Source organism: Labrus bergylta, chromosome 7 (genome assembly GCF_963930695.1).
Source record: "Labrus bergylta chromosome 7, fLabBer1.1, whole genome shotgun sequence".
In the NCBI taxonomy this organism is placed as follows: Eukaryota; Metazoa; Chordata; class Actinopteri; order Labriformes; family Labridae; genus Labrus; species Labrus bergylta.
Window position 1 is genome coordinate 22,249,595 of NC_089201.1, and position 24,534 is coordinate 22,274,128.

Genomic DNA, 24,534 nt, shown 5'->3' on the forward strand with positions numbered 1-24,534 from the left:
TCATTATACTGCAGTGTTGGTGCTGATTTATGTAACCTAATCGAGGTGCTTTATGATTCCAAAATTCTCCTGTTAACAGTGACATACACGTCGGATTAAAATGTTTTTCAGCGTGCAGATCCTTTTTCGGCGTGTATCAAAATGCCGCTTCATTCAGTCTGTGGCGCCTGACTCCAGTTTCATGGTGACAGTATTTACTAACAGGCCATTGAGGGGAAGCGATATCAGTCTCTGTGTTAAGTAACTTCACAGACCACCCACAGGGGAAAACACATCAGAGTCTGATCACGCACAATGACACAGAAATGTTTACTCTGCTCACATGACGGATGATGACACATGTTGATACTTTTTTGGGGTCAGAAAATATTGGATTTTCTTGAAAATATTCATGTGATGAAAGTTTGTGCATGTGAGTGTGTATCTAATTGTCTGATTTTACGCTTTCCAGTTAATTCACTGTATTCTTAAAGGCTGTTTTTTTCTTTTAGTACGGGCTATGGCGAGTGCCTCCTCGATGAGCCTGTCAGTAGGACCTATGAGCTGCCTACTCTCCTCCCGGGTCAAATCTACAATGCCAACAGACAGTGTGAACTGATGTTTGGACCCGGTTCTCAAATTTGCCCTTACATGGTAGGTTGGCTTGCTATCAAAGCAAGCAAACCACAAAGTAAAAAAAGTGACGATATCAGGTGGGAGTAGATCTGAGATGGTGGATGGTCTCCTCAGGAAGACAGAAGAAACCTTCATGTTATTAACCCTGACACATTTCAACAGAGCGGACATCCACATGAGACAACAGATGAACCATAGTCAGCCTTTATGATAGGTGTCATTGTAATATACATTGAATCGGTTTATTCCCATGTGGAATGTACAACATGCATTTTAACAAGAAGAAGCTGTTCAGCTCGGCCTTTTGTTGAACACACTGAAACGTATTCAAACCACATGTGGGCAATTAGCATCTTGCACATGTCTAGAATATGAATGCAATCAAAAACAACCGCAAAAACACGTTAAAATATACGATGAGTTCTGTCTCAACTGAGTCAAAGACAATAAACATGGAATACATTACACAGTATGTTTCGCATGTGTTTGGCACGAGCATATTACAGATTGGCTCTTCTTCTAGTCCGCCCTAATGCTTTACTGCCACTGCTAATTTTATTTCCTCTCTACAGAAACAGTGCAAGAGGCTGTGGTGTACAAGTGCAGAGGGGGACCATAAAGGATGTCGCACGCAGCACATGCCACTGGCTGACGGGACCGACTGTGGACGCGGAATGGTAATTCAGTCTACATGTGTGTATGTGACGGATGAACATATAGGAGTTAGATTCCCTATGTTAAAAATGCAAACACCTTCTAGTAGTCTCATGATTTAGTGAGTAAAATGACACTTGTTGGGCTCCAGTTGATATTCAGTGCTTGTTACTTATGGATGCAAGTCCATAACATGGACTATAAAATATGGATGTAGTCTCAGTGACATCAGTAGTTGGTTACAGAAGAAGGGCTTTGACGCCGAGTGATTGCGCTCCCCATGTTGGATATGATTTATCAACCTAACTTTTGATCAGTCTAGTAACAGCCAAAGCTTTGGTATTAAGGAGGGTCTTAGCCTCCTAGCAAACAGCTACAACGCCCCCATCTGTCAGTCAAACCAACCACACTGCTTATCAAACACATTTACGAAAACCTTTTAGGCTTAATATAATCAGAACAGATTAGATTCAGCCTCAAATGAACACTTGAGGAATTGCACTTTTTTTTTGCACTTCTGCATTGGCCTCTATATTCAAAGATTGCCGCTTGGTCTTCATACAACCACAGTGAAGTTGTTAGACATTGTATTCCTGCCTGCTGTAACAATGCCACCTTTAATTTGTTCAAGTGGATGTGGAGCTCTTTTGACTGATATACACTGGGCCCTGCTGCATGTTGAAAAGTGCATCACCATCCTTGAGTTACCTTCTGTGTAGTGCTTCACTATGATGTTCGACAGTGTGTATCATAAAACAAATCACAAGAAACCTCTCATCTTCTTTTTATTGGTTAGCTTTGCATTTGATCGACTGACTGTAACACCCTGATTCAAAGAAGCCCACCCATCCAGTATTTGAAGCAAAGTTAAAAAAAAAAAAAAAAACATAAGAAATTGTTTCCAGCTATGGATGAAACTAGATTGCGTTATCACAAAATATGCATGAGATTGAGATATTGTTTTGAATCACTTCTTTGCAGCACTTAATGTGTTTCCTCTGTTACTTAATAAGCGTGCTTGTCTTCGCTGGCCTCGTTGTGTTTTAGACAAAATACATTACTGACACAACCCAAACCACCCATGCAGTGCCGCTTTGAATCTTGATGCCTTTCCCTTTTAGTTGACTTCCTCTACCAAGAAACAGGAATAATTTATCATCCATTACTCTCCCTGCTTACATTCTTCTTGCAGAAACCCATGTAAATGTGGTCAGGTGATGGCTCTAGTTAGAAACTTGAAGCTTTACCCTCAGTGTTGTTACGGGGCCCCAACCCCCATTAGCCTACATGTTCTCCTCGCTCTGGGATGCTATGCTAATTAGGGCTGAGACGGCAGGTCAGTCACTGAGGATACGGAGGGAAGAAGGGCTGGAGGGGGGTGGCGGCAGAGGGAGAAAGAGAGAGAAAGAGGAAAGAAAGGGGAGACAGTGGGGGTGAAAAAGAGGGACAGAGAATCTTGAGAGGGAAAGGTGAAGACGTAGGCCCTTTGAAAGAGGATGCCGCCCGCCGTTCACAGTTGAGTCACCTTGTTGTGAACCCGTGACCCTAAAACCTCTTTAAAAGGCGGGTGAGTGGGTCAGTGGTCAGGCCGTAACAGAGCCCAGGCTGAGACAAGCCAGCGCATTCACAAAAGGCCTCACATCAGTGATTCCATCGAGCGGGAGGAAAGGAGGGAGGAGGAGGAGCGAGGAAGTACAGGGGGATGAGGATGAGGTGGGCTGGTGTTTAAGATTCGGAACATGTATGAGAGGAGAGAGAGCAAGAGAGAGAGAGAGAGAGAGAGAGAGAGAGAGGGAGGGTTCTCGTTTCTCCTTAACCTTTTGACCCCCAGGAGGCTTTTGCAGTGTGGGCCCATGTATTTCTAATATCCCTCATCTCCTTTCATCTGTCTCCATCTCCCTCCTCACCATGTTAGGTCCTGGATCAGCCCTGTCTGGGGAGGAGAGGTTAACAGGGGATAGCTAACTTCTTAATCCAACTACAACAACCAGACTAAACAGTAATAGTCCTGGGATCTAAGCTCCCATACTGCTCACAGCCTGTATGTAGGGGAACCTTTGAGCGGACACGGTGTTAGTTTAATTACACCAAGTGGCTCGTTTTAATAAGCTGCAAACCCTTTTAGTATCTCATCCTGGTACATCTCCCTCACCACCAAGCACAAAATCGAACTCTCCCGCATAGTTAATCAGGCCAGCAAAATAATCGGTTCAACCAAAAAAACGACCCTCTCTGAACTACAGTATGTGACCGCTCTGTGAACAGGAGAGCCACCTTGATCACAGATGACCCCTCTCACCCCCTGCACCACTCCTTCCAGTTACTGCCATCAGGAGAATTTCTGTCACTGTTGACAGCCAATAAAGTTTATCCCTCTATCTGTCTATCTATCTATCTAAACCAATTTTAGCAGACGTAGCTAAATCAACTGATGTCAGGCTAAAAGAGACAAACATCAACATGAAAGCTTAAATTAGATTGAAAGGGGATTACTCTGAGAAGCAGAAGTTAGGTCACATACAGCTTAAGAATTTGAACTAATAACCTACGCCATATTGAAATAAAGTATTTTTAAAGGCATAACATGACCGTGAAACAACTTAGGCCAATTTTTTGATGCTAATGAATGCTAACACGCTTTTGTTGTTTAGCAGGGGCACTGTGTTTGCCATGATCACGTCATGGTTTAGCATGTTAGCATACCAGCCATAGCAAATCAGATGAGGACACTGGAGTGTTGACGAAAATGTCTCTCTGTCTGCAATATTTTAACAAATATAAAAGGGTGTTTAGGCAAAGCAGTGCCGTAAGCTGAATGCTAACTGAAGCTGATGTTTAGCAAATGTACTGTAATGTTTTTTTTTGTTTTTTTTTTCACTTTAGATTAGCTTCTTCTTGGCATACGAGCAATTGCAAATAATTTGCTAATACAAAGTTATGTTGAGGTGTATTGGAGTGTTGTGAACATTCAGATTTCTTTTCTGAATGCCTTTAAAAAAAAAATTCAGAACAGAGGTTTGATAATAATCAAAAAGTTGACCTCATATGGAACTTGGAAGAAATATCAATGGATCACTAAAGCTATTAGGATTCATCCTAAGAAGCCCCCGTGCAAAATGGCATACTTCTTAATCCTTATGTGAATATTTCCATGACAGACGAACATTGTGATTCCTAGAGCCATGCTGCTAGCCATGCAGAAAGTTATATGCTTTCTATAGGTGGTTGTTGTTTTCTATATGAATAAAAAGCAAGACAGTCTCCTTTATTTCTTTATGTGTGTGTGTGTGTGTGTGTGTGTGCATGTGTGTGTGTAGAGGCACCACCTTTGTTTGTAGTATCGAGGGCCCAGTCTCATCTTCATGCAGGGGGCTGTTTGAAGTAGCGTGAGTTGAAAGAGGAGGGGGACCCTGCCCCGACAATCACCTGCCCACACAAGAACTCTTTTATGTGGTATTTTGGTATGATGTGTGTGTTTGTATGTGTGCGAGTGTTCATCCTCAAAGTCCGATAATCTGCAGACCCGGATGAGTCTTCTTGATCCTTTTGTGTCTGTATCCTATAGATTCTTTCAGTGTCTCTCTTGTTGCCTCTCTTGCATTCGTCCATCTCTTTTTCCCGACAACATTAGTGTGTGTGTTTTTTTTTTTTGTCCCGCTTTCTCCATTCTCATTTCTTATTCTTTCTACAAAGAAGTCATGAGGTTCAGGTCGAAGAGTCTGGGGTCGAGCTCATGGCTCTAAGGTGTGAGTGTGTGTATGTGTCTCTAGGGGAGTTGTCTGATCTGGAGGATTACAACCATGGCCTCTATGGGGGGAAACTAGCAGCAGGTATTTTCTAAGGAACTCAACTCCCCCTTAAAAGATCTCTTTTGCAGCCTTTCATTAGGCTTGGTCACTCTTAGCGATAACCCCGGAAATGTCACTTGTCTCTCATGGGTCGAGTTTTTGTTCAAGCAAGTTATGAAACAAAGCTGTGACCGCATCGGGTAATTGAGGTCAGTGCCCGAAAAGTGGGAGACAGGCACGTCCACTAAATGAAGAGTGAAAAATGTTTGTTTGTATACAAGTGAGTTAAAATAGGGCAACAGGCACTGCAGGGTTCATGGGTAGTTTCTCTCCCTCTCGGTTTCCTTCTCCTCCAACTCTCTCTCTCTCTCTCTCTCTCTCTCTCTCTCTCTCTCTCTCTCTGCTTCTCTCTTCTTCTATCCCCTCTCACTCGTTCTCTTCTTCCCTCTCTGTTGCTCAACAGGCCCTTTCACAGGGCGCCGAAGTGAGTAATGCGGTCACATGACCTCTTGGCGGCGCGTCTGTCATCCGGTTCAGTGGGCCGTGCACTAACAAGGGCATCCCATCACTTGTTGTCTATAAATACCGCCACCACCCTCCCTCCCCCTCCCTTCCCCTCCATCCTCTCTTCTCCTGCTCTTTTTTCCTTAGCCCCCCCCCTCTCCCTTTCGGTCCCTCTCACGATCCTGCCTATACATGAGTGTGTGTGTCTGTTTTGATTGTGTGTGCAAAGATGCTTGTCGTAGTTTTATGTGTGCTGAATTTTTTCTTTAAAGTCATTAAAGTTGAAGTAAAAACACATGCTCATGCTTTGTTTTGAGTGTGTGTACAATAAGTGTATCTACATTCCCTTTTTTTTTGAAGATCCCTGCCCTGCGTCACAACATGTCACTGCTCAGTGGGTGGTGGATAGAAAGAAATTGCAACAGCACTTGAATAAAGTGATTTGTTTTGTTGTCCAACTTCTTATATTTCAATGTTTTTTCATTTTATTGTCAGCTTTAAAATTGGCCTGACTAAAGGCTCCCTTTAGGGATTTTTGAATATGATGACCGCAGGAAGAGCTCCCCCCCCAAAAAAAAAATAATAATAAGGCTTTCCCAGATACTCTTAATAGGGGCTTAATTTAGTGGTTAGTGTACTTGAGTAAACAGGAAGTTGTTTTTGATTTCTTGAACATTCCCGGGACAAGAATGACGACCTGCTCTGGTTTCAGCCAATTAGAGTGAGATAGTTAGGTCTTGAAAAGTGAAGCCAGGGCAGAATGGAGTCTGTTGGCGGAGGCGATGAGTGTTGGCTGGAGCTCCCTGGCAGCCTGACAGACTTGTCGTACGATGCTGGGATGTGTGTGTGTGTTTGTGTTTGTGTCCGTGCGTGTGCCTGTACTGGAACTAGGGATTGTGAGACTGGTATCAGTGTCACTCTAAGCTAATCTCTGGATACTTGCAGGATGTTGCCACTTTGATTTGCCATCATCACACATATCTGTGGATTTGGGTTAACAAGAGGATTGTTGTTATAGCATTCACATAGTTTGCTGATGGAATTACTGTGTCCGCTCAGCAGCGAGTGGAGCTTTCTTTGATGGCCAAGTAGAAGGAGGAAGTTTCTCTATGATTACAGTGTTGTGTCAAAATTTGGAAACTATGTATACCGTCATATTTCATAAAATTTAAGTTTCATTGGAAAATGGTAGAAGATGTTGAAAATGACAAAATGACAGGAACTCCACTAGAAACAAAATAAAAACATCTATCATGTATTAAGCCTCACAAATGTGTCAGGCTAACATTTTAGCATGCAATTGTCCTTCATCATATGGCAAATATGGAACAACAATAGCGTAACCATGAAAAAATATGTTAGTTTCTAGCAATAATTTTCCTTGACACAGCTGCTGCTGACTAAACTTTGCATATAAATATCTTATATTAAAGGGCGATATTATTTTGTTCCTTTTTTAGACATACATACTGTATATGTATATATGAGGTTACAAACTGGGTTTGTCAAAATTTCATTTTAGGCAGAACATCTACAGCCAGATGTGCTTTCGTCCAATTCATTCAAATTAAATACTACAAGTGACACATTTCACATTATTAAAAAGATGATTCCATCCATATTGCAAGAAAATGTACTTGTGCAATTTTAAGATAAAGAGGAATATGTGTCTCAGTTGCACACAGTGGATGCTGATACAGGAGGAATACTGACAGTAAAAGTGTCTCTGAAGAGCACATGAGTGGAACAGCTGATAGGGCCAACCTACTCATTCTCTCTAATGACAACCTTTACACTTCGGGGAAGATATGCAGGAAGGAGAGTTCACAGGCGGTGGAAAAACAGCGAAGGAAACAAAGTTAAGTTATGGAGTCAGAACGGGTTGGTTGGGGTCACAATTGCATCATTTTTTCTTTCTTGCTTTCTCTAGTTTAAGGTTCCTTCCTCCTTGTCATTTCTCTTCCTCCTGTCTTCACGCCTTTTCAACCCAGAGGAAAGAGGAAATAGGGAATGCATATCTTCACCGAAAAACGTGTAAATCCAGTTAACAATAAAAAACTTGTCATTTGAATATTGTCCTGCAGGGAATCCCTAGGATCATAGGCCTCTCACCTCTAGGTTAAGTTATGCGACACTGGAAAGTGAATGATGTCTTACTGAAAATCCTCGGTGGTGGTCCATGATGTGCCATTTTCACACACAACACCAGATGTTTCCGCTTATTTCTAATTTAATCGTACATTCTGGATTGGACAGAAAGCCCGTCAGAAACAAAGACACAAACGCCCAACGGGACAAGGCCAAAGTGAACTCTGATCTCCGAGCCATGAGAAAAGACAGTGCAACATGAAAGGTGATGCCTTTTGGAAATGGCCGTGTTAAAATGAAAGGGCTTTTTAAATCAGTCCTCTGCCTTCTCATTCGTGCGGTGATGTATGGCTTGGGTTCAGAAATGAGGTGCTCTCTACAACAGTTTCCTGGCAATTACAGGGCGCTCACTTCCAAAACCAGGCAGCTGAGGAGCTCAGAGCAGATGCTGCTGCCCTTAGACACTGTTCCCACTGTGGGGGTTAGCATGTTGGTATCTACCCTCTGTGGCGGAGTTGGTTAAACTTGATTTAGTTTGTTTGTGTGAGATTTATGAGCAAAGAGGCAAAAGTAGTATATGTGTGTGTGTTTTTCCCTGTGTGCATTATATGCGAATGTGTGTGTATAGAATATGTGCAAAATGCAAGCATGTGACATATGTGTATGCACATGTCCTGGTATGAGTTGGTGAGTCAGCGTGTGTCTCTGCAAAAATCCTAATTTGAAACACATGCTTGTCACAGCTGGACAGGTTCCTCTCACAAGACCTCCAAATGTCTCACCACATTCCCAACTGAGTTCAGATTCAGACAGTCCTTCTAGGAAAGCCTTCGCCCATGTCCTTAATGTTGTTTTGAGCTTTGCCAAGCCTGACTCTCACCTCACCCATGGGTGTGTTTGTGCACTTCAGAAAGAGAGGCTAATTGGAATTGAGCGTGGCCCCCAGATGCCTCCAGACTCTGAGCAATCACTCTCACACTTGACACACATTCACACATGTGCAAGCATACACTTACACAAAGAGTCATGTGCATGCACACACACACACACACACACACACACACACACACACATACACACACACATACATCATCTCACACAGATGTTTTTTTCCTTCCATCCTCCCCTTTCCTTCTTTCTTCTTTTCACCCACATCACCTTTTCAAGCCAAACAAAACGGTTGTAAACACAGGGTGCCAGTGGGGGGAGTGGAATGCCTCAGAGGCTTACACAGGCTTTGGTCCTCTCTGACAGACAGTCCGCCCTGTGTTTGACAGTTCCTTGGGTCCTGCAGCCTGGGTGCACCGTGGTGGTCCCTGTGTGGCCCTCACAGTTTCCCATAAGGGGATAAGGGGGATGGGTGGCAGGGGGTAGGATGTATAGAAGAGATGCTCAGGTCTGGGTTGACAGTCTTTAGGTTGAGGTGTGTGTGTGTGTGTGTGTGTGTGTGTGTGTGTGTGTGTGTGTGTGTGTGGGGGGGGGGGGGGGGGGAGCAGGGTAAAAAAAAGAGTGTGCTTTATGGGGAGATCGTTCAAGAAAAAAGAAATCTTAAAATTTCAAAAAACTTTTCACTCAGAGAGGATGTTGCTCAACCTAAAAGGACCAGCACCTGTTTGCCCTTTCCCCCGTGTGGAAGCGATTTCCACTCATGTGGATGTTTATCACATTCCTCTCAGTGCCTTTATTTGAATTATTCTCTAAAGCCATTGTTAGAGCTCCAGCAGCATTATCAATGCCTTCAGTTTGCATTTGCAGTGGAGTTATACATTTAAAAAAAAAAAAAAAAAAAAGGGACTATTACTCAAACCAGGTCTGGATCACAGAAATGTTTGTGGCTTGTTTAGTTTGTACCCTGCAGCTGTTAACACCTGTCTGTCAATGTGCACAGACTTTACACTCCATCATTAGCCCCACAAGTGTGTAAAAAAACCACACACGCACGCTAGGCCAGGATAGTAGAGGCAGTGGTGCCAAATTCCCCGTATGCTTACATGTGTTTGTGTGTATGACTTTGTACTTTTGCAGGTGTTCACCTAAGGGTATGGCTGCAAGTTGTGTATGTTTTCGTAACTGCAACTCTCCAGATTAGCCATTGTCCAGGAGATGACTTTGATTGATATCCTGGGTTTATAAACGTAATTATAAGAAACCACCGAAGCAGATCTCTCAGTTTTGTCTTGGAAAGGAGCTGACTTCTTTTTTTCTTTTTTTAATCAGGAGAAGGAGATTGAATGTCTCAGCCCTGCTTTACTTATTTGGTAATGGCTCAAAATGAAAGTATTAACTTGTGCACCAAATTCACAGACCAAACTCTTAAAAGTGAAAGTTGGAAATGTAGAGCACAGAGCATCCTGCCTTTCAGGTTTAAAGCTGTGTACCTGTGTAGATGAAAAGCTGAACATAGACCGAGGGAGTTCATGATGTGAAGCCAGTAATGAACTTTGTTCCTCCTGTTATCACGACTCTAGAGTTTCCTTATCACGGTGCCACTGCTCCCCGTGCCTGTGTGCCCGGACGGCTGGGCTACGTACCCAGACAGACGCCGTCTTGTCCCGCATTCTTTCAGTGAACGGGACCCTCCGATATCTTAGTCACTGAGAAGTGGATTTGGTTACACACAAAGGGAAATGAGCCAGCCTTGCTTTGCTTATGAAAGCAGTGTTAGCACTTCTTGGCAAAGGTTGGTGAGTGGGTACAAACAGGTTGATACCAGGCGCCTTCTCTTGTATGTCGTAAAGGGCCTACTGTATAAAAACATCTCCCATTATTGGGTTGTTTTTTTCTCAAGTCTGGATTTCCTCTGTTGTGTTTGCCATAACACAAGCTATTCTTTCATTTATGTTGCTAGTTAACACTTTTTCTATTTGTCATTCTTTTTTCATTTTGAGAATTGCTTTATGAGAATTAACAAGAACACCCTGAAATACATTCTGTAGAAAGTTGACAATCGGGAGCATATTGCAGTATGAAAGTATTTCAATCTCTGGCTTCTCTCGTTGGCACGTCGCGTCTTCACTGTCTTCACTGTCTTCACTGTCTTCACTGTCTTCACTGTCTTCCATCCGCTCTATTTCTGTCCCTTTTCAAGTTGTTTCCTCCCTCTCCCCATTTCTCTTTGGACAGCTGGAGGTGCTGGACTCCTTCCAGGAGGGTAAACAAAAGCGGAATTAGGATTTCTTTTTAAATTTAGTCTGAGATCTAAACAGAGGATTAAGAAGGCAAAGGGGAACACCACTCCCAGCTGAGCATTCACTCATTTTACCTTGTAGAGCCATGTCTGTGTTTGTCCTCACGACTGCAGGAGCTGCACTTTAAAAACATGACGTATATCTGTGTCTCTGTCTTCTCACATGCAGTACTGCAGACACGGGATGTGTGTAAACAAGGAGTTAGACCTGCAGCCGGTCCACGGGGAGTGGGGTCCGTGGGGGCCGTACAGCGTTTGCTCCAGGTCTTGTGGCGGCGGAACCCGGAGCACACACAGAGACTGCAACAAGCCTGAGTAAGACAAAAAAAAAAAATCAAACAGTTATGACTAGTGAAGCCGTGACAGGCTATACATTTATGTAAGACCAGTAAGAGTATTATGGAAAAGAGCAGTCATGCCTGAATGAAAGATGTAAACAAGCTAGAGTGAACAAACCTGTGTGTCTGACTCAGTTAGTCTCAACCTGGTTCTGAAGCAAAAGTCAGGGAAAGCTTGTTTCATTCATGTGTATTGAAATGTAAACAAAGTGGGCATAAAGTCATGAAGCAGCAGTCAAGCCAATACCAACATGGTCTGTAAAATTGAAATTGACTGTGATATCTCTGTCATAACTTCAGGCCCAGAAACGGAGGGAAGTTCTGCGTGGGTCGCAGGATGAAGTTCCGCTCCTGCAACACTGAGCCGTGTCCGCGAGGACAGAAAGATTTCCGCGAGGAGCAGTGTTCTCAGTTTGACGGCAAGCACTTCAACATCAACGGTCTACCTCCCACCGTCCGCTGGGTCCCCAAGTACAGCGGCAGTGAGTACAACAGTGGAATCCTTTTGGCATGTAATGTTCTGGTCACTCGTGATTGCAATCAAATGCGGATGCTACTGACTATCCAATAATGCGACCAAGTTAAACCGGCGCTTCAGGTGGTTTGGTTGAATTAAATTTAAATGCTGAGTTTTTGTTTTTGAGATCAGTTTTTCTGCGCACAGGGGTATTAACAGGATTTTAAAAATCCTTGGCTCGTGTAAATCACTCATACAGCGAGTCCACATTTTGTACAGGGGGGATATGCAGGCCAAGACGTGCAAAATTGTGATGAATGATTATTCACATTTGAGTATTAATGAGAAGATAGAAGATCTTAACGACAATTTGTTGACTGTGTGAGGCAGACTAAACACAGTCTGAGAGCTGCCTTTGGTTACCACTAAACATGAACATAATTAAAGCATCACATAGACCTTCCATATGAACCTCTTGGCAGCTCTCTTTCATGCAGCACTGTCTCAGTCCCTGACACAATGGTCTGCCCAGCTACATCAGTGATTACCATCTGGCAAAAACAACCACGTCTAAGTTACTGCAAGTGATTCATTCATTTAAGTGATGCAGTGCAAGAACACAGAGCCAGTGCAATGTCAGAAACTAAGTGCTTCTTCAAACAACAGATAGGAATTTGGCTGCTTTTGAGAAAGAGTCAGCAGAACTTTGCAAAAAGATGTAAACAGGGGGGGGGGGGGGGGGGGGGAGTCTTTTCCTCAGTACGGGCAAGTTTCATCTTGTTTTTAAGAATAATTTATATCATGTAAACCTCATAATAGCTCGCTCATTGTTTTCTTTCTCCATCCAGTACTAATGAAGGATCGCTGTAAGCTCTTCTGCCGGGTTGCTGAGACTACGGCGTACTATCAGCTGAAGGACCGAGTCATTGACGGCACGCCATGTGGGACAGACACTTATGACATCTGCGTTCAAGGCCTCTGCAGGGTATATCATTGAACACACACATACACACACACACACACACACACACACACACACACACACGCATATATGAGCTTCATCATCAACGTCAGCTGCATCTGAACTCATTCTCACACTATCATGATGTTGTATATCGAGCATGTTTATTCGAGTCAAAGACACATTTTGACTGTTGAAAAAACAAAGTCCACACAATCAGTCTCACTCACACTCACATGAGTCATGTTTTGTAATCGCTGCAAAGGGATGAAGCTCGAGTTTTGAGTGAAGTGTTTGTAGGTCACAGTCATTAACCCCTGCATTTACTGAGACTACAGTGGCTAGGCTAGCAAATGCGTACTTCAGAACATCATATTTATACATTTATATTTATTTATTTCTATGAAAACAACAACAGTGAAATGCTGTTCCACAATTACATGTTTGCCAAGATTAAAAGGTAATGTGATACACAAAAAATAAACTTGGAACATCACGCTAATAGCTGAGAGGAAAAAATATGGACAAAAAAAAAAAAAGTGACATTAACAAAATCACATTTTCAAACATTTGGACAGAAGGTGATAATTAGATTAAAAGCTGTTAACCAAGTATAAGTGCTGAATGGCAGCTACACCTGCAAACCTCATTTTTTCTTAATTCAAGAACGTCACAATGTCCCTGATTTAGAGTCTAAATACACATGAGGAGGCTTTTGCATTTTATACTTAATTGCTGATTTGTTTTCATCAGGGTGAATATCATAAGGAGGAGCAGTGAAGGGGTTAATACTGTATAAGCATGTAACGCACAGTGTGTCACATTACATCACTCTACATCTCTCTTCTCCGTGCCTCTTTCAGCAAGCAGGCTGCGATCACGTTCTCAACTCCAAGGCCCGGAACGACAAGTGCGGGGTGTGTGGCGGGGACAACTCGTCATGTAAAACCCTGGCAGGGACCTTTAATGATGCTCAGTACGGTGAGTCCTGCTGCTCAGATTACATGTGAGATACACTGATGGATGAGGTGTTGGTAAACATGCTATATGTCAACAGCTGAACTATCTGATACACACTTAGAAAACATAGAAGGTCTCATGTGACTGTTACATGCTTGTTTTAGATTCTGATATCATGTCTGGTTGTGTTTAAATATATTAAACCGGATTTTCAGCAACAATGCGTGCGTTTGCCAAATTTGGGGAAATGCTTTCTAAACTGATTAACTCAGCGATCTCACTGTGTCAGGTCTTTTTGATAGCAAAAACAAATCTAACATCACCCCTTTGAACTGTCCTTAATGCGGAGCTCCGACGCGAGCCAACTGCTGATTGCATCCAATCCCTTTTAGCTCTGGGCATCAAAACAGAAGAAGCATTGGCGTAAAAGCCCTGGGTGTGGCCTGGGTTATGTTTTCACCGCATCAGTTTGGCGATGAGCTCTAGTGTTTCAATTCTACTGTTTTCTTTCTGAACTCTGCTGGCTAGGGTTGCAATGTCGTAGGAACCAATTGTTTCTACAGAACCAAATGAAACAGTGTCCTAAGCCCTGGAAACCTGGCTTGTGCCTCAATAAAGAGGACAGACGTGGGAGTGTAGCCAGGGAAGGATATCTCTCTGCTCCTGGGCCTGTGTCTCCATCTGACACCCTGTTGTCTTTTTCTGTTTGATGTCCCTCTATGTCTTTGTCTTCTCCCTTGTTTCCCCGTATTATTCTCGTCTGTAGATGAAGTAAAGGAATTTACATTTTTAATCAACTCATCATTTCAATCTTTCGTCACAAAAATGTCACATATTTGCTGTCTCCAGCTTCTTAAATGGAAGGAAGCTTTCTCATTACTTATCATAAATGATAGTCCTTTTAAAGCTGTTAATTGAACAAATTAAACCCTTAAAAGTGTACAGAGTTAATTTTTTTTGTGCATTTTACTTACAAAACAATGAGCCAGTAAAAAAAAATTCTTCAAAATGCTTTTTTTTAATTTGACATGATCAACAAGACAAATACATGAACAAAAAATAAAAAAAAGATAACAGATGCAAAAATATGAAAAAAAATACAAAATAAATGCAAATGTGGAGAATAGAGAACAACATCCAGGAACAATTTTGGTGGCGTAGGGGATAGTGCGTGCACCATGTGCGGAGGCTGTGGCCAGCCTGGGTTTCGAGTCCGACCTGTGGCTCCTTTTTCTCATGTCGTTTCCCACTCTCTCTCTCTCCCACTGATTTTTGGCTGTATCCACTGTCCTATCTCTACAAAAAATGCCAAAGTCCAAAAATAAAAATCTAAAAAAATGGGCAATCCGGACCCTGTGGTTAAGCTGACACCTTGATAAATGAATGGTGTCAAAAGTCCTCTGTCATATAAATAAAGGCGACAATCAAACTAACACAGCTCATACAGCCCCAAAACACGTTCAAATACAAAAACTGTAAGGGACTTTTTTGTTTGTTGATTTTGTCGCCCCCCTGTGGACAAAGCAGTCCCTCTTATTGCTTTGCTTATTTTGTCCTGTTCATGTGGAAGTCGTGGTTTTGAACGAAACTTCATCTTGCTTTTTTTTTAACAGTAAAACGTATCTCTTGGCTGTAAAAAATAAAATGTATAATAAATGAAGGCTATCGCTGCAGATGATGCTAATCGCTTCATGGTCACCTCCCCCCTGGCAGCAGTTTCAGCAGTAAAAAATAACATTATAGTTATAGCCAACGTTATTGCCCTTGGTCTTGTTTGTTTTTGTATTGAATAAGGAGGCGTCAAGATTCATTTCAGACTGTTTCATAACCAGCTTAAAGCTACTGACAGGAGCTTTAACATTTGTGGAAGATTGATTGAAATGGAAAATGATCGTTAGTTGCATTCCCTTAAAACCAGCCCATACTAAAACCACACTGAATGTTTTAGGCAGCAAGGGTCCAAGTCCAGCCACATCTTATTGTATAATTTATGCTCTTCATATAACTTATGTGTGTCTCAACAGTCAAGTTGACTTCAAGTTATGAAGAGCTTCACAAGAACTTTCATTACTTGAGGTTAAAGCAGTGAGCGCCTCTGAATAAACAAATGGTGGGTCTAAAGAAATGAAAACTACAAACCAAGCAAATATTTGTCAGCCAGTATTCACTTCAAACTTTACTTTGACGCCTTCTAATTTTCCTCTGCAGGATTTTTAACAACAGTGTTCTTTATGACTTGTGGCAGAGAGAGAAGCATGTTTGAGGTAATCCCCATGCAGCAAGTCCTTAAGTGCAGCATGGCTGTGTTTTCTTTCCCTCCAGGTTCTCTGTGTTTACTGTTCATCTCCGGGTCACTGTGTGGCTGTGGAGGATTGTGTGTGTGGTCAGTGGCTAAGCTGGGGTATCCTTAAGGCCTCTGATGGCTTGTGTATACAGTGTTTCCTCGGGGGTTGGGGGTGGTGGGGGCATGTTAGCGGTTTCTAAACTTCACACACTCATGTGGTCCCAGTGTTTAGGGAGGACACATAAAAACACAGTAACAGTGAACTCCAATGGAATCTGTACTCAGGTGTTTGTGTTGTGGTGAAAAGATGAGGCTTTTCTTTGAAGGGATAGATGATCTTTCCTTTTAGAGATGTGTTATTTGTGTGGCTTCAAATGGACTTACTTTTCAGTCAGGGCTGCATGTGTATTTTGATGTGTTGTACTGTGTGTGTGTGTGTGTGAGTGTGTGTGTGAGTGTGTGTATATGTGTGTCAAAGATCTACAAGGTTGATGAGAGTGAGATATGTAAACCAAGTGCTGCCCCCGAGTGGCTCGAGGTGTCAGGATAACCATCAGATCACATGAACTCACACCTTTCAGCTCGCCTTCTGCTCAGGCTTCATTATGGCACCTAACCGATGATAATGAATCTCAGAGCAACGCTTCCAGTATTGCACCTTTGTTTATCTCTGTTCTTCAGTGGGTTTTTTTTTTTTTTTTTCACTGGAAATTAGCTAGAAGCCAAAAGTACAAAATGTTGCTTACACTGACCAGCTGTTCATCATAAATATAACAGTATAATAGATGAAACTCCCCAAATACGTAATGGTCAAAATGTTGCTATAAACAAGAAGATTTCCTGACACACCTGTTTAAATATAACTTTGAAGTGGTTTATCATCGGCTCTCTCTTCTCTCTAAAACTGTAAAATGCTGCGTTTTGTGCTATTTCACTTGTGTTTAATAAACCGTCCAGAATATAAAGCAACTTCTCCCATTGGTCAGGCCAGGTTTGTTTTTCAGATACATCCTAATATAGCGAGCAGTTTTTTCTCTGCCGTTTGACTTTTTGAATGCTGCTACTTTGGCTCAACAAATAACTTAAATAAATACATTTCCTGTCCGTACAAATCATTTGTACCCACTTCTTTCGATTTATTTGCGCCCTGCCCCTTTTTTTTTTATTCTTCATTGCTATAATTTAGTTGTCTCATTTTTTGGCATTCATGCGCTCTCTCTCGCTCATGCTCACTTGTTTTCTGTGTTAGTTGATCATGGGACAACATCCCCCGGCATAGTAATTACAGGCCAAAGGTAGGTCCAGGGAATAATTACATATCATTTCACGGTCTGGCCTCTGAGACTAAAACAAGGTCTCCTGCAGGATATTTGAGAGGACGAGACCTTTTTTTTGTGTGTGTATGTGTGTGGTTGTATTTTTCCAAGTGTGACATTTAAATCTCCAGTGGTTGGAAGCGGACTTCCTTGATTTGGTTTTGGAGAAGCCAAGTGGAGCTATTATGAAAAATCAAAGATGATGGGGGGGGGGCGCACTCACTGTTGTTATTGTGGCTACTCTGTTTACTATGTGAGACTTTGTAAAAGTAGTGTAACTTTTCATGCTGTCTAAAACTCTTTCATCATTTCTTCTGCTTAAGGTTACAACACGGTGGTGCGGATCCCAGCTGGAGCCACGAATATTGATATCAAACAGGTCAGCTACTCCGGAAAGCCAGAAGACGACAACTACCTCGGTGAGTGTGCTCCGCGCGTGTGTGTGTGTGTGTGTGTGTGTGTGTGTGTGTGTGTGTTCTGCGTCTGTCAGTGCACTGATACGGATTGAAGCGACACTGTATCGAATTGCCAGTTTTCTTGGAAGAATAAATGCCAAATGGAAGCAGTCCAACCTGATACGATGTCTACGGTACACCCCTTCAGTCCTCCACTCATAGGTCAATGTCATTATCCCCTAACAGGACCATAAACCACCCAGACTTGGTGACCTGAAGTTGTACTGGCAAGCTTTTAGTGAAGGAGATGTGGGCCAAACTGTTGTCAAAGCATTTCCATGAGGGGAAAGGGAGCTGTCATTTGTACTCAGTGCGTATGAGGGAAACGTGGAGGGGCGTTGGTCCATCTGGACATGGCAGAGAGGCTCGCTTGGGAAAGCAAATGGAGTGTCAAACCCTGAGAAAGATAAATGAGGCAGCAATAGGTGCTAATTAGAGGCATGTGGAGCCCAGGCCGCATGAAAGTGGATATAGGGGGATAGGGTTAGATGGACCCACTGGGTTTTAGGTGTGTGTGCGTGTGTGTGCGTGTGTGAGACAGACAGAGAAAAGCAGAGAAAAGTAGTTTTGCCTGTGTTGTGAGGGCGGGTGTCCACTCTCAGATGGTTCAAGTCAGGTTCAAGATGTTTTAAGTCAAATTGTCAGGAAACACATGTGGCAGCGTCTGGTTGCCATGCTGCTATGAGAGGCTCCACTCCCGCTGTTTGCCTGAGTGCCACAGTCGCACACCGAGTAAGAAGTGTGTGTGTGTGTGTGTGTGTGTGTGTGTGTGTGTGTGTGTGTGTGTGTGTGTATTAAACGTGTTTGAGATTTTCCATGCCCTGTCAATATTGTCACTCCCACTGTTACAGTGTGTAGAAAAGATTTTGAGAAGATCATCAAGACATTAAAAAGGAGAATGTGCCTTTGAAGTGCGTCAACTTTGAAGCTCTCTTCAGACACAGTGGAAAATTTCAAATTGTAGCCACCCGGATGAATGAATTTGTTTCTCATCTCCATTTTATAAATATATTTTAAAATTGTGTCTCTATGTATTGTATTCCTTCAGCCGTACATCATGAAGCACGATATGAATACTGATCAGTAGCATGCTGGTTTTGTAAACTTTACATTTCTATTTGGAGTTCTTTGATACAAAACTCTGCAGACTGAGTATCCAATGCATTTATCTTTTACTTTTACTGGGAAAATCTTTCAACATGGGAATCCTCTAACTAACTAATTACATCAAAGAGAAAGCGTCTGTGCTTTGTATAGTATACACAAGTAAAGCACTTCATGGTGATTTTTTTAACCAGTAGAAAATTGAATTAGCCATTTTCAATACATACACTCCTGAAGATATGATACAAAATTTCAGGACAGCCTGCCCATCTTTTGGCGCTCGTGCTGGTTTATCACCTGTGTGCGTAACTGTTTTGTAGGATTATTTGTTTGTTAATCACCAATGTTGATCAGATCATACAGGGTTTTAGAAGAACTCATGCTCCCCTATTCAAACTTTGACTTTTCAATGAACCCCAATATCATATCCAATCACTGTCTACACTATTACAGCAATAAAGTAAATACAAATCTGTAATCTTATATAACCTTAAAAAAAAATCTACTCCTGGTAAGCACCAGGCAGAGGAACATTTTGAAATGTTCATACATGTTTCAGTTTACTCCATGTTGGTTTTTTTTTTCCTTCCCGCAAAGCGTGAATGATGACATCCAGAGACTGTAGATCATTGTCAAAATCCCAAAGACCCCACAGTTATTTCAGGGGCCAAAGACTGGCTGGCGTCTAACAATGTACAGACTTAAATGTAAACAAAGTTGCATCTAGAGACCTAATCATATGCATTGTTCTGGCATGCATGCTCTGATTAGCTGCATGTTTCTCTGAACCATGGGGTTTGAGGGAAATAAAAAAAGGTGTTTGTTGTTCAGTTTGGGTTTATGTGCTAGTTTTCTTAAAGTGAATGTCTGTCAATGTGTTCCTGTGTGTTATTAGTGTTTGCACGTTTATGTACTTGTTTAGAGGGGAGAAAGAAAAAGGCATGTTAAGGCACGTTTATGTAGTTGTTTGTGTTCACAGTCGGTGGAGCTATCATCGTTTACATTGCAATGTCAGCTATTAGGAAGAGTCACTCAGTCTAACTCCAAATAACTGCAATTTCGTGCCACCGGTGTTTCAACATACCTCCCCTGAAACAATGGCTTAGCAGAAGAATAGTTAAGCAACTCAAAGACTGTTTACTTAACATATAGCGCCGCATGGTGAGTGCCACAAACGGTAAACATAGTCAAGACCTCCGATCTGCCTGAGCCAGCTCTTCTCGGGAACCAAACATTCCTCTCCTGATGCTGAATTTATGGTTCTGTCTTGGTTATTTCTTGGTGGTCAAATCTGATGTGTTTATCTGCTTGTTTCCAGCATTATCTGACAGCCAGTCCAATACCCTCCTGAATGGGAACTTTGTGGTGGCCATGTTCAAAAGGGAAATCACCTTCAAGGGAACCGTCATCGACTACAGCGGCTCAGACACAAAAGTGGAGCGTATAAACTGCACCGAGCGAATAGAGGAGGAGCTCGTTCTGCAGGTATTAAGAGGAAGCCTTCTCTTTTTTGTTGTCTCTCTAAGTTTGCCCTTTTCTCCCTTACAAACATACAGAGCTCAATCTCCTCTCCAACAGCGTGATAAGGCTGTAGACATAATAACAAGCGCACTGTTAAGTCTTTTGACCTCGCCTTTCCCACCATTGTCTCCACAGGTCTTGTGTGTGGGAAACCTCTACAACCCAGATGTCCGTTACTCCTTCAACATACCCATCGAGGAACACAGGGAGCAGTTTGTGTGGGATCCCTCAGGCTCCTGGCTCGAGTGCAACCGCAACTGTCAGGGTAAGCTTGACTTCCAGATCCCCATGCATAAACAACATTTTAATTTAATGGCTCCAGTGACTTTAAGGCTTAACATCTGCCCCCCCCCCCAAAAACAAAACAAAAAAACAAAAAACAACTGGGTGCTGTCTGCACAAACAAACCAATAAGTTCCTTTTTTAGGTACTTTTAGGTCTTAAAAGTACAGTATTTGTTCATGTGATTACCAATGTAAAGCTTTGGGATCTTAATGATGGACACATTTCTCTGCTGCTTTAAATACAAATATTCTGAATAAAAGTGAATTTTATAGGTTCCAGGTTGAGCTCTTAGGCTTTTATTACATAAAATATAATGAATGGATGTGGACAAGTGTCAGTGAACATAGAATTAGTATTTCTCTTGCATTGCCTACTCACTCATCCGCTCCTTCCATAAAATCCCACTCCTGGCAACCCCACTGTAACCCCGGCCAATCACATCCACCGACACCTTCCCCTTAGCTTGGCCCTTAACCCCTCTAAGCCCCTCAAACTTTCCTTGTAGTTGCAAGCTAATCAGGCACCCAGTGGGTCAGAGTGCACGGTGAGACTCAGTAAAGAGATGTATCTGTGAGGACCAACACGGTCCCCTCAGGCTGTATGGTGAAGGTCTGGATGTCAGAAAGCTGGTCCGACTTGTTAAAGGTGAAGAAATGTGATATTTTGGCAAGCGCACTGTCTGCCAGATGTTGTCTGATTGGACCCTGCTTTTCCCTGTGTGTGTGTGTGTGTGTGTGTTTGTGTGTGTGTGTTTGTGTGTGTGCAGGTGAGCGCAGGCGAAAGGCAGTATGCGTGCGCAAGAGTGATCACCTCGAGGTATCAGACCAACGCTGTGAACATTTACCTCGTCCTGTTGCTGTTACTGAGCCCTGCAACACAGATTGTGAAGTCAGGTACACATTAAAGCATAAAAAAAATCACACAAATGCACAGACACTAACAACACATCACTTCAGGGCACAAACATAGACAGACAGTTTTTTTTTTTTAACATCTCCTCTCATACAGGTGGCACGTTGCCGGGAAGAGCGAGTGTTCGGCTAAATGTGGCCCCGGCTACCGCAGCCTGGATGTTCAGTGTATGAAGTACAGCAGAGTGAAGAGGCAGAGTGAGAGGATCGAGGCCAGCGCCTGTGGAGAGGTCGTCAAACCTCAGACCAGAGAGCCCTGCCATGGAGACTGTCTACTGAAGAGCTGGCAGTACAGTGCCTGGTCTCAGGTATAGGAATACTCCTGTTATATATACTTTTAAATTGCAGACACAAAAAATTGTTTGATGGCCACCCCAAAAAACTTTTTTTTAAAGATTCTTTCTGATTTTCTCTATCATTTCTAGTCATGAATTATCAGTTTAAATAAAAACTTAAATGAACATATGATTAGGTGGGCTGAACTTGTTCGATGTTTATTCACACACAGTGCTCTAAAACATGTGGACGTGGGAGCCGCAGCAGAGAGTCGTACTGTATGAACAACCTGGGCAGACGGCTGGTGGACAGAGAGTGCAACGAACACCAGAGGGTTGTCACGGAAACCTGCAATGACCAGCCGTGTCCCAAGTGGACTGTTAGCGAGTGGAGTGAGGTGGGAACCCCTCACATGCATACATGCATACATGCAAACAACAACACTTTGAAGGCAGAATGAATATGTATACATCTTTATTCATCTCTAGACGGAAACTGCAAACCAAAAAATATTTTGTAATATGAACAAAATGTACAAACGGATAGTCTTGTCAACATTAACCTGTATTTATCCTCAAAACTCATTGAGGTTTTCCTTTATTTACAATGATGTCAAGATACAAAAAGTGCACAATTAAAGTGAAACCAAAAAGACAAATACTCAGTGAAACAATTGCACAGTGAGGTGAACTGATTTGAGACAATCAATATGAATAAGAGAGATGAGAGGGTTGTTATTGAGAATGTGTGATAAATAATATCTACAGTTTAGAACCTTTTACCAAATACAAAGAAAACAACAAAAACATCCCAAAAAGGAAAACTGTTCCATTAAGGTTAACATTGATTAAAATCTAATAGAACGAATGAGTACAGTTACATTCGGGGTCATTACCATAAGAGACTTTTTTTAATATGAAGACTCATTGTCTATTGTAAGAGGGATGTTCTTACTGTCGGTCAAATGATCTGCAAAGTGCCTCGTTGTTCATATGGGCAAGACAACAATGATAACCTTGAGTTGTGCTTCAATAAGGAAACTTTTTCATTGCACGTTTTAGTCATTTTTAGTAATTGTATGATCTATAAAGCTTGGTAGAGAATGCAAAATTTTCTGTTCAAGTCTAAGCTTAGAAATAATAAGTAATATTGTAACACATGTCTTATAACACCAAACACCCAAAATACCAAAACAATCAGCCACCTTAACTTTGAGAAAATCCATCTTGGGAATAGCTTTGCACTCAAAGAGAGAGTTGTGTCAGAGGTTTAAAATGTAATTCAGGGAGTTGAACAGATTTCTAAGAAGCAGAATTAATCAGTTTATTAGCCTATTTTAAAACAAGCCAAACATTACTATTCTACATTGAATCCTCCTTTTATGAACCTTAGACTAAGTTTAAATGAATTTGTTTCACTTTCAACATGCATACACACTCACTTAAACTTTAATGTTTGTCTTTTTGTTTACTTTTCTGCCATCATGCCATACCTTACCTCAACCTTCTTTCTCCCCCAGTGCCTGGTGACTTGTGGGAAGGGGATGAGGCACAGACAAGTGTCTTGCAGTGTGGGAGCCGGGGAGGAGAAGCTGAGCGAGCACTTCTGCGACCCGTCCAGCAAACCTGCAGCTGTGGGGAGCTGCGAGCTGCCAGATTGTGCATCCTGGCAGGTCGGCGTCTGGGGAGCGGTGAGTCCTGCACACACACACACACACATAAACCCACACACACACACACACGCACACACAGAAAAACACATGCAGATATGACATACTGGGGCGAAGTGACTTGATGCAGTGTTTCACTGAGGAAATGGGTTTCACGTGTGGCTAGCTGCCTTGATATCTGTTTCTCTGTAAATGTGTGTGCACGTGTGTGTGTGTGTGTGTGGTCGTCGAGGCAGAATGTTGAGTGTAGGACTGAGTGACGGTGTATATTTCGAGTTTGTGTGTGCACGTGTAACATGATATACCGGCAAGTTACGGAGGAGTGTGCTCTGACTCCAGCTGCCATTTCCTCCATGATGCTTTCACTTTTCCCTCATATCCTGTCAGACTAAACCTGAACCACGGTGCACACATCACACGCACGCACGCACGCACACACACAGACACACACTCACATACATACATATACATTCTTTCAAATGCCTAAGCCTCCAAATATTTCTATATAGATCCAGCCTTATTATGGTATATCACAGGCTGAATAAAACATGCATGAATGAGCGTCATAGTCTAGTTAATGCATGCAGATGTAATGCCCTCCCACATGTGTTTGTATGAAGTCAGATAGTTGTATTTACAGAGCTGGAATATATCGGCTCCTTAATGCCTGTGTAATTACAATTTGCTGCTCAAATAAACCTTTCCTGTGGAACTTCCTCTGCTCTCATGTTGTACCTGAATGCGGTCGGATCGCTTTGTATGTGAGTCAAGAACTGGGTAAAGGGTTGAGACTGTGTGTGTGTGTGTGTGTGTGTGTGTGTGTGTGTGTGTGTGTGTGTGTGTGTGTGTGTGTGTGTGTGTGTGTATGAACCTCGGAGTCTAACCCAGACTCTGCTGAGGTGAACCTTGACTGAGGCCCCGTCTAAGATATCAACCTTGACATACTTAAATAGAGTTAGAGATAGCATGCGGTCGACTGGGCTTCTCTCCTTATGTTTTTGTGTGTGTTTATGCATGTGTGTGATTTTTGTCTTTCAGTGTGCGGTGACCTGTGGCCATGGCTACCAGATGAGGGCTGTTAGGTGCGTGTCAGGGGACTATGGCGACACAGTAGACGACAGAGAGTGCAACGCTGCAGCCAGACCCAGAGACAGCCAGGTA

At 42.5% G+C, this 24,534-nt stretch overlaps 1 protein-coding gene across 1 annotated transcript in view; it reads left to right on the forward strand.

Moving 5' to 3' along the window:
- Nucleotides 1-24,534, forward strand: part of LOC109993093 (A disintegrin and metalloproteinase with thrombospondin motifs 20) — an 84,917-nt gene that overhangs the window by 27,296 nt on the left and 33,087 nt on the right. Inside the window, exons 10-23 of the mRNA XM_065957028.1 lie at nucleotides 492-633; nucleotides 1,188-1,292; nucleotides 11,006-11,151; nucleotides 11,475-11,656; nucleotides 12,480-12,616; nucleotides 13,456-13,573; nucleotides 17,476-17,571; nucleotides 20,030-20,196; nucleotides 20,368-20,497; nucleotides 21,284-21,410; nucleotides 21,526-21,736; nucleotides 21,937-22,101; nucleotides 23,224-23,394; nucleotides 24,412-24,531. Coding sequence (XP_065813100.1) covers nucleotides 492-633; nucleotides 1,188-1,292; nucleotides 11,006-11,151; nucleotides 11,475-11,656; nucleotides 12,480-12,616; nucleotides 13,456-13,573; nucleotides 17,476-17,571; nucleotides 20,030-20,196; nucleotides 20,368-20,497; nucleotides 21,284-21,410; nucleotides 21,526-21,736; nucleotides 21,937-22,101; nucleotides 23,224-23,394; nucleotides 24,412-24,531 — 2,017 coding nt within the window. The remainder of the gene's footprint in view (nucleotides 1-491; nucleotides 634-1,187; nucleotides 1,293-11,005; nucleotides 11,152-11,474; nucleotides 11,657-12,479; nucleotides 12,617-13,455; nucleotides 13,574-17,475; nucleotides 17,572-20,029; nucleotides 20,197-20,367; nucleotides 20,498-21,283; nucleotides 21,411-21,525; nucleotides 21,737-21,936; nucleotides 22,102-23,223; nucleotides 23,395-24,411; nucleotides 24,532-24,534) is intronic.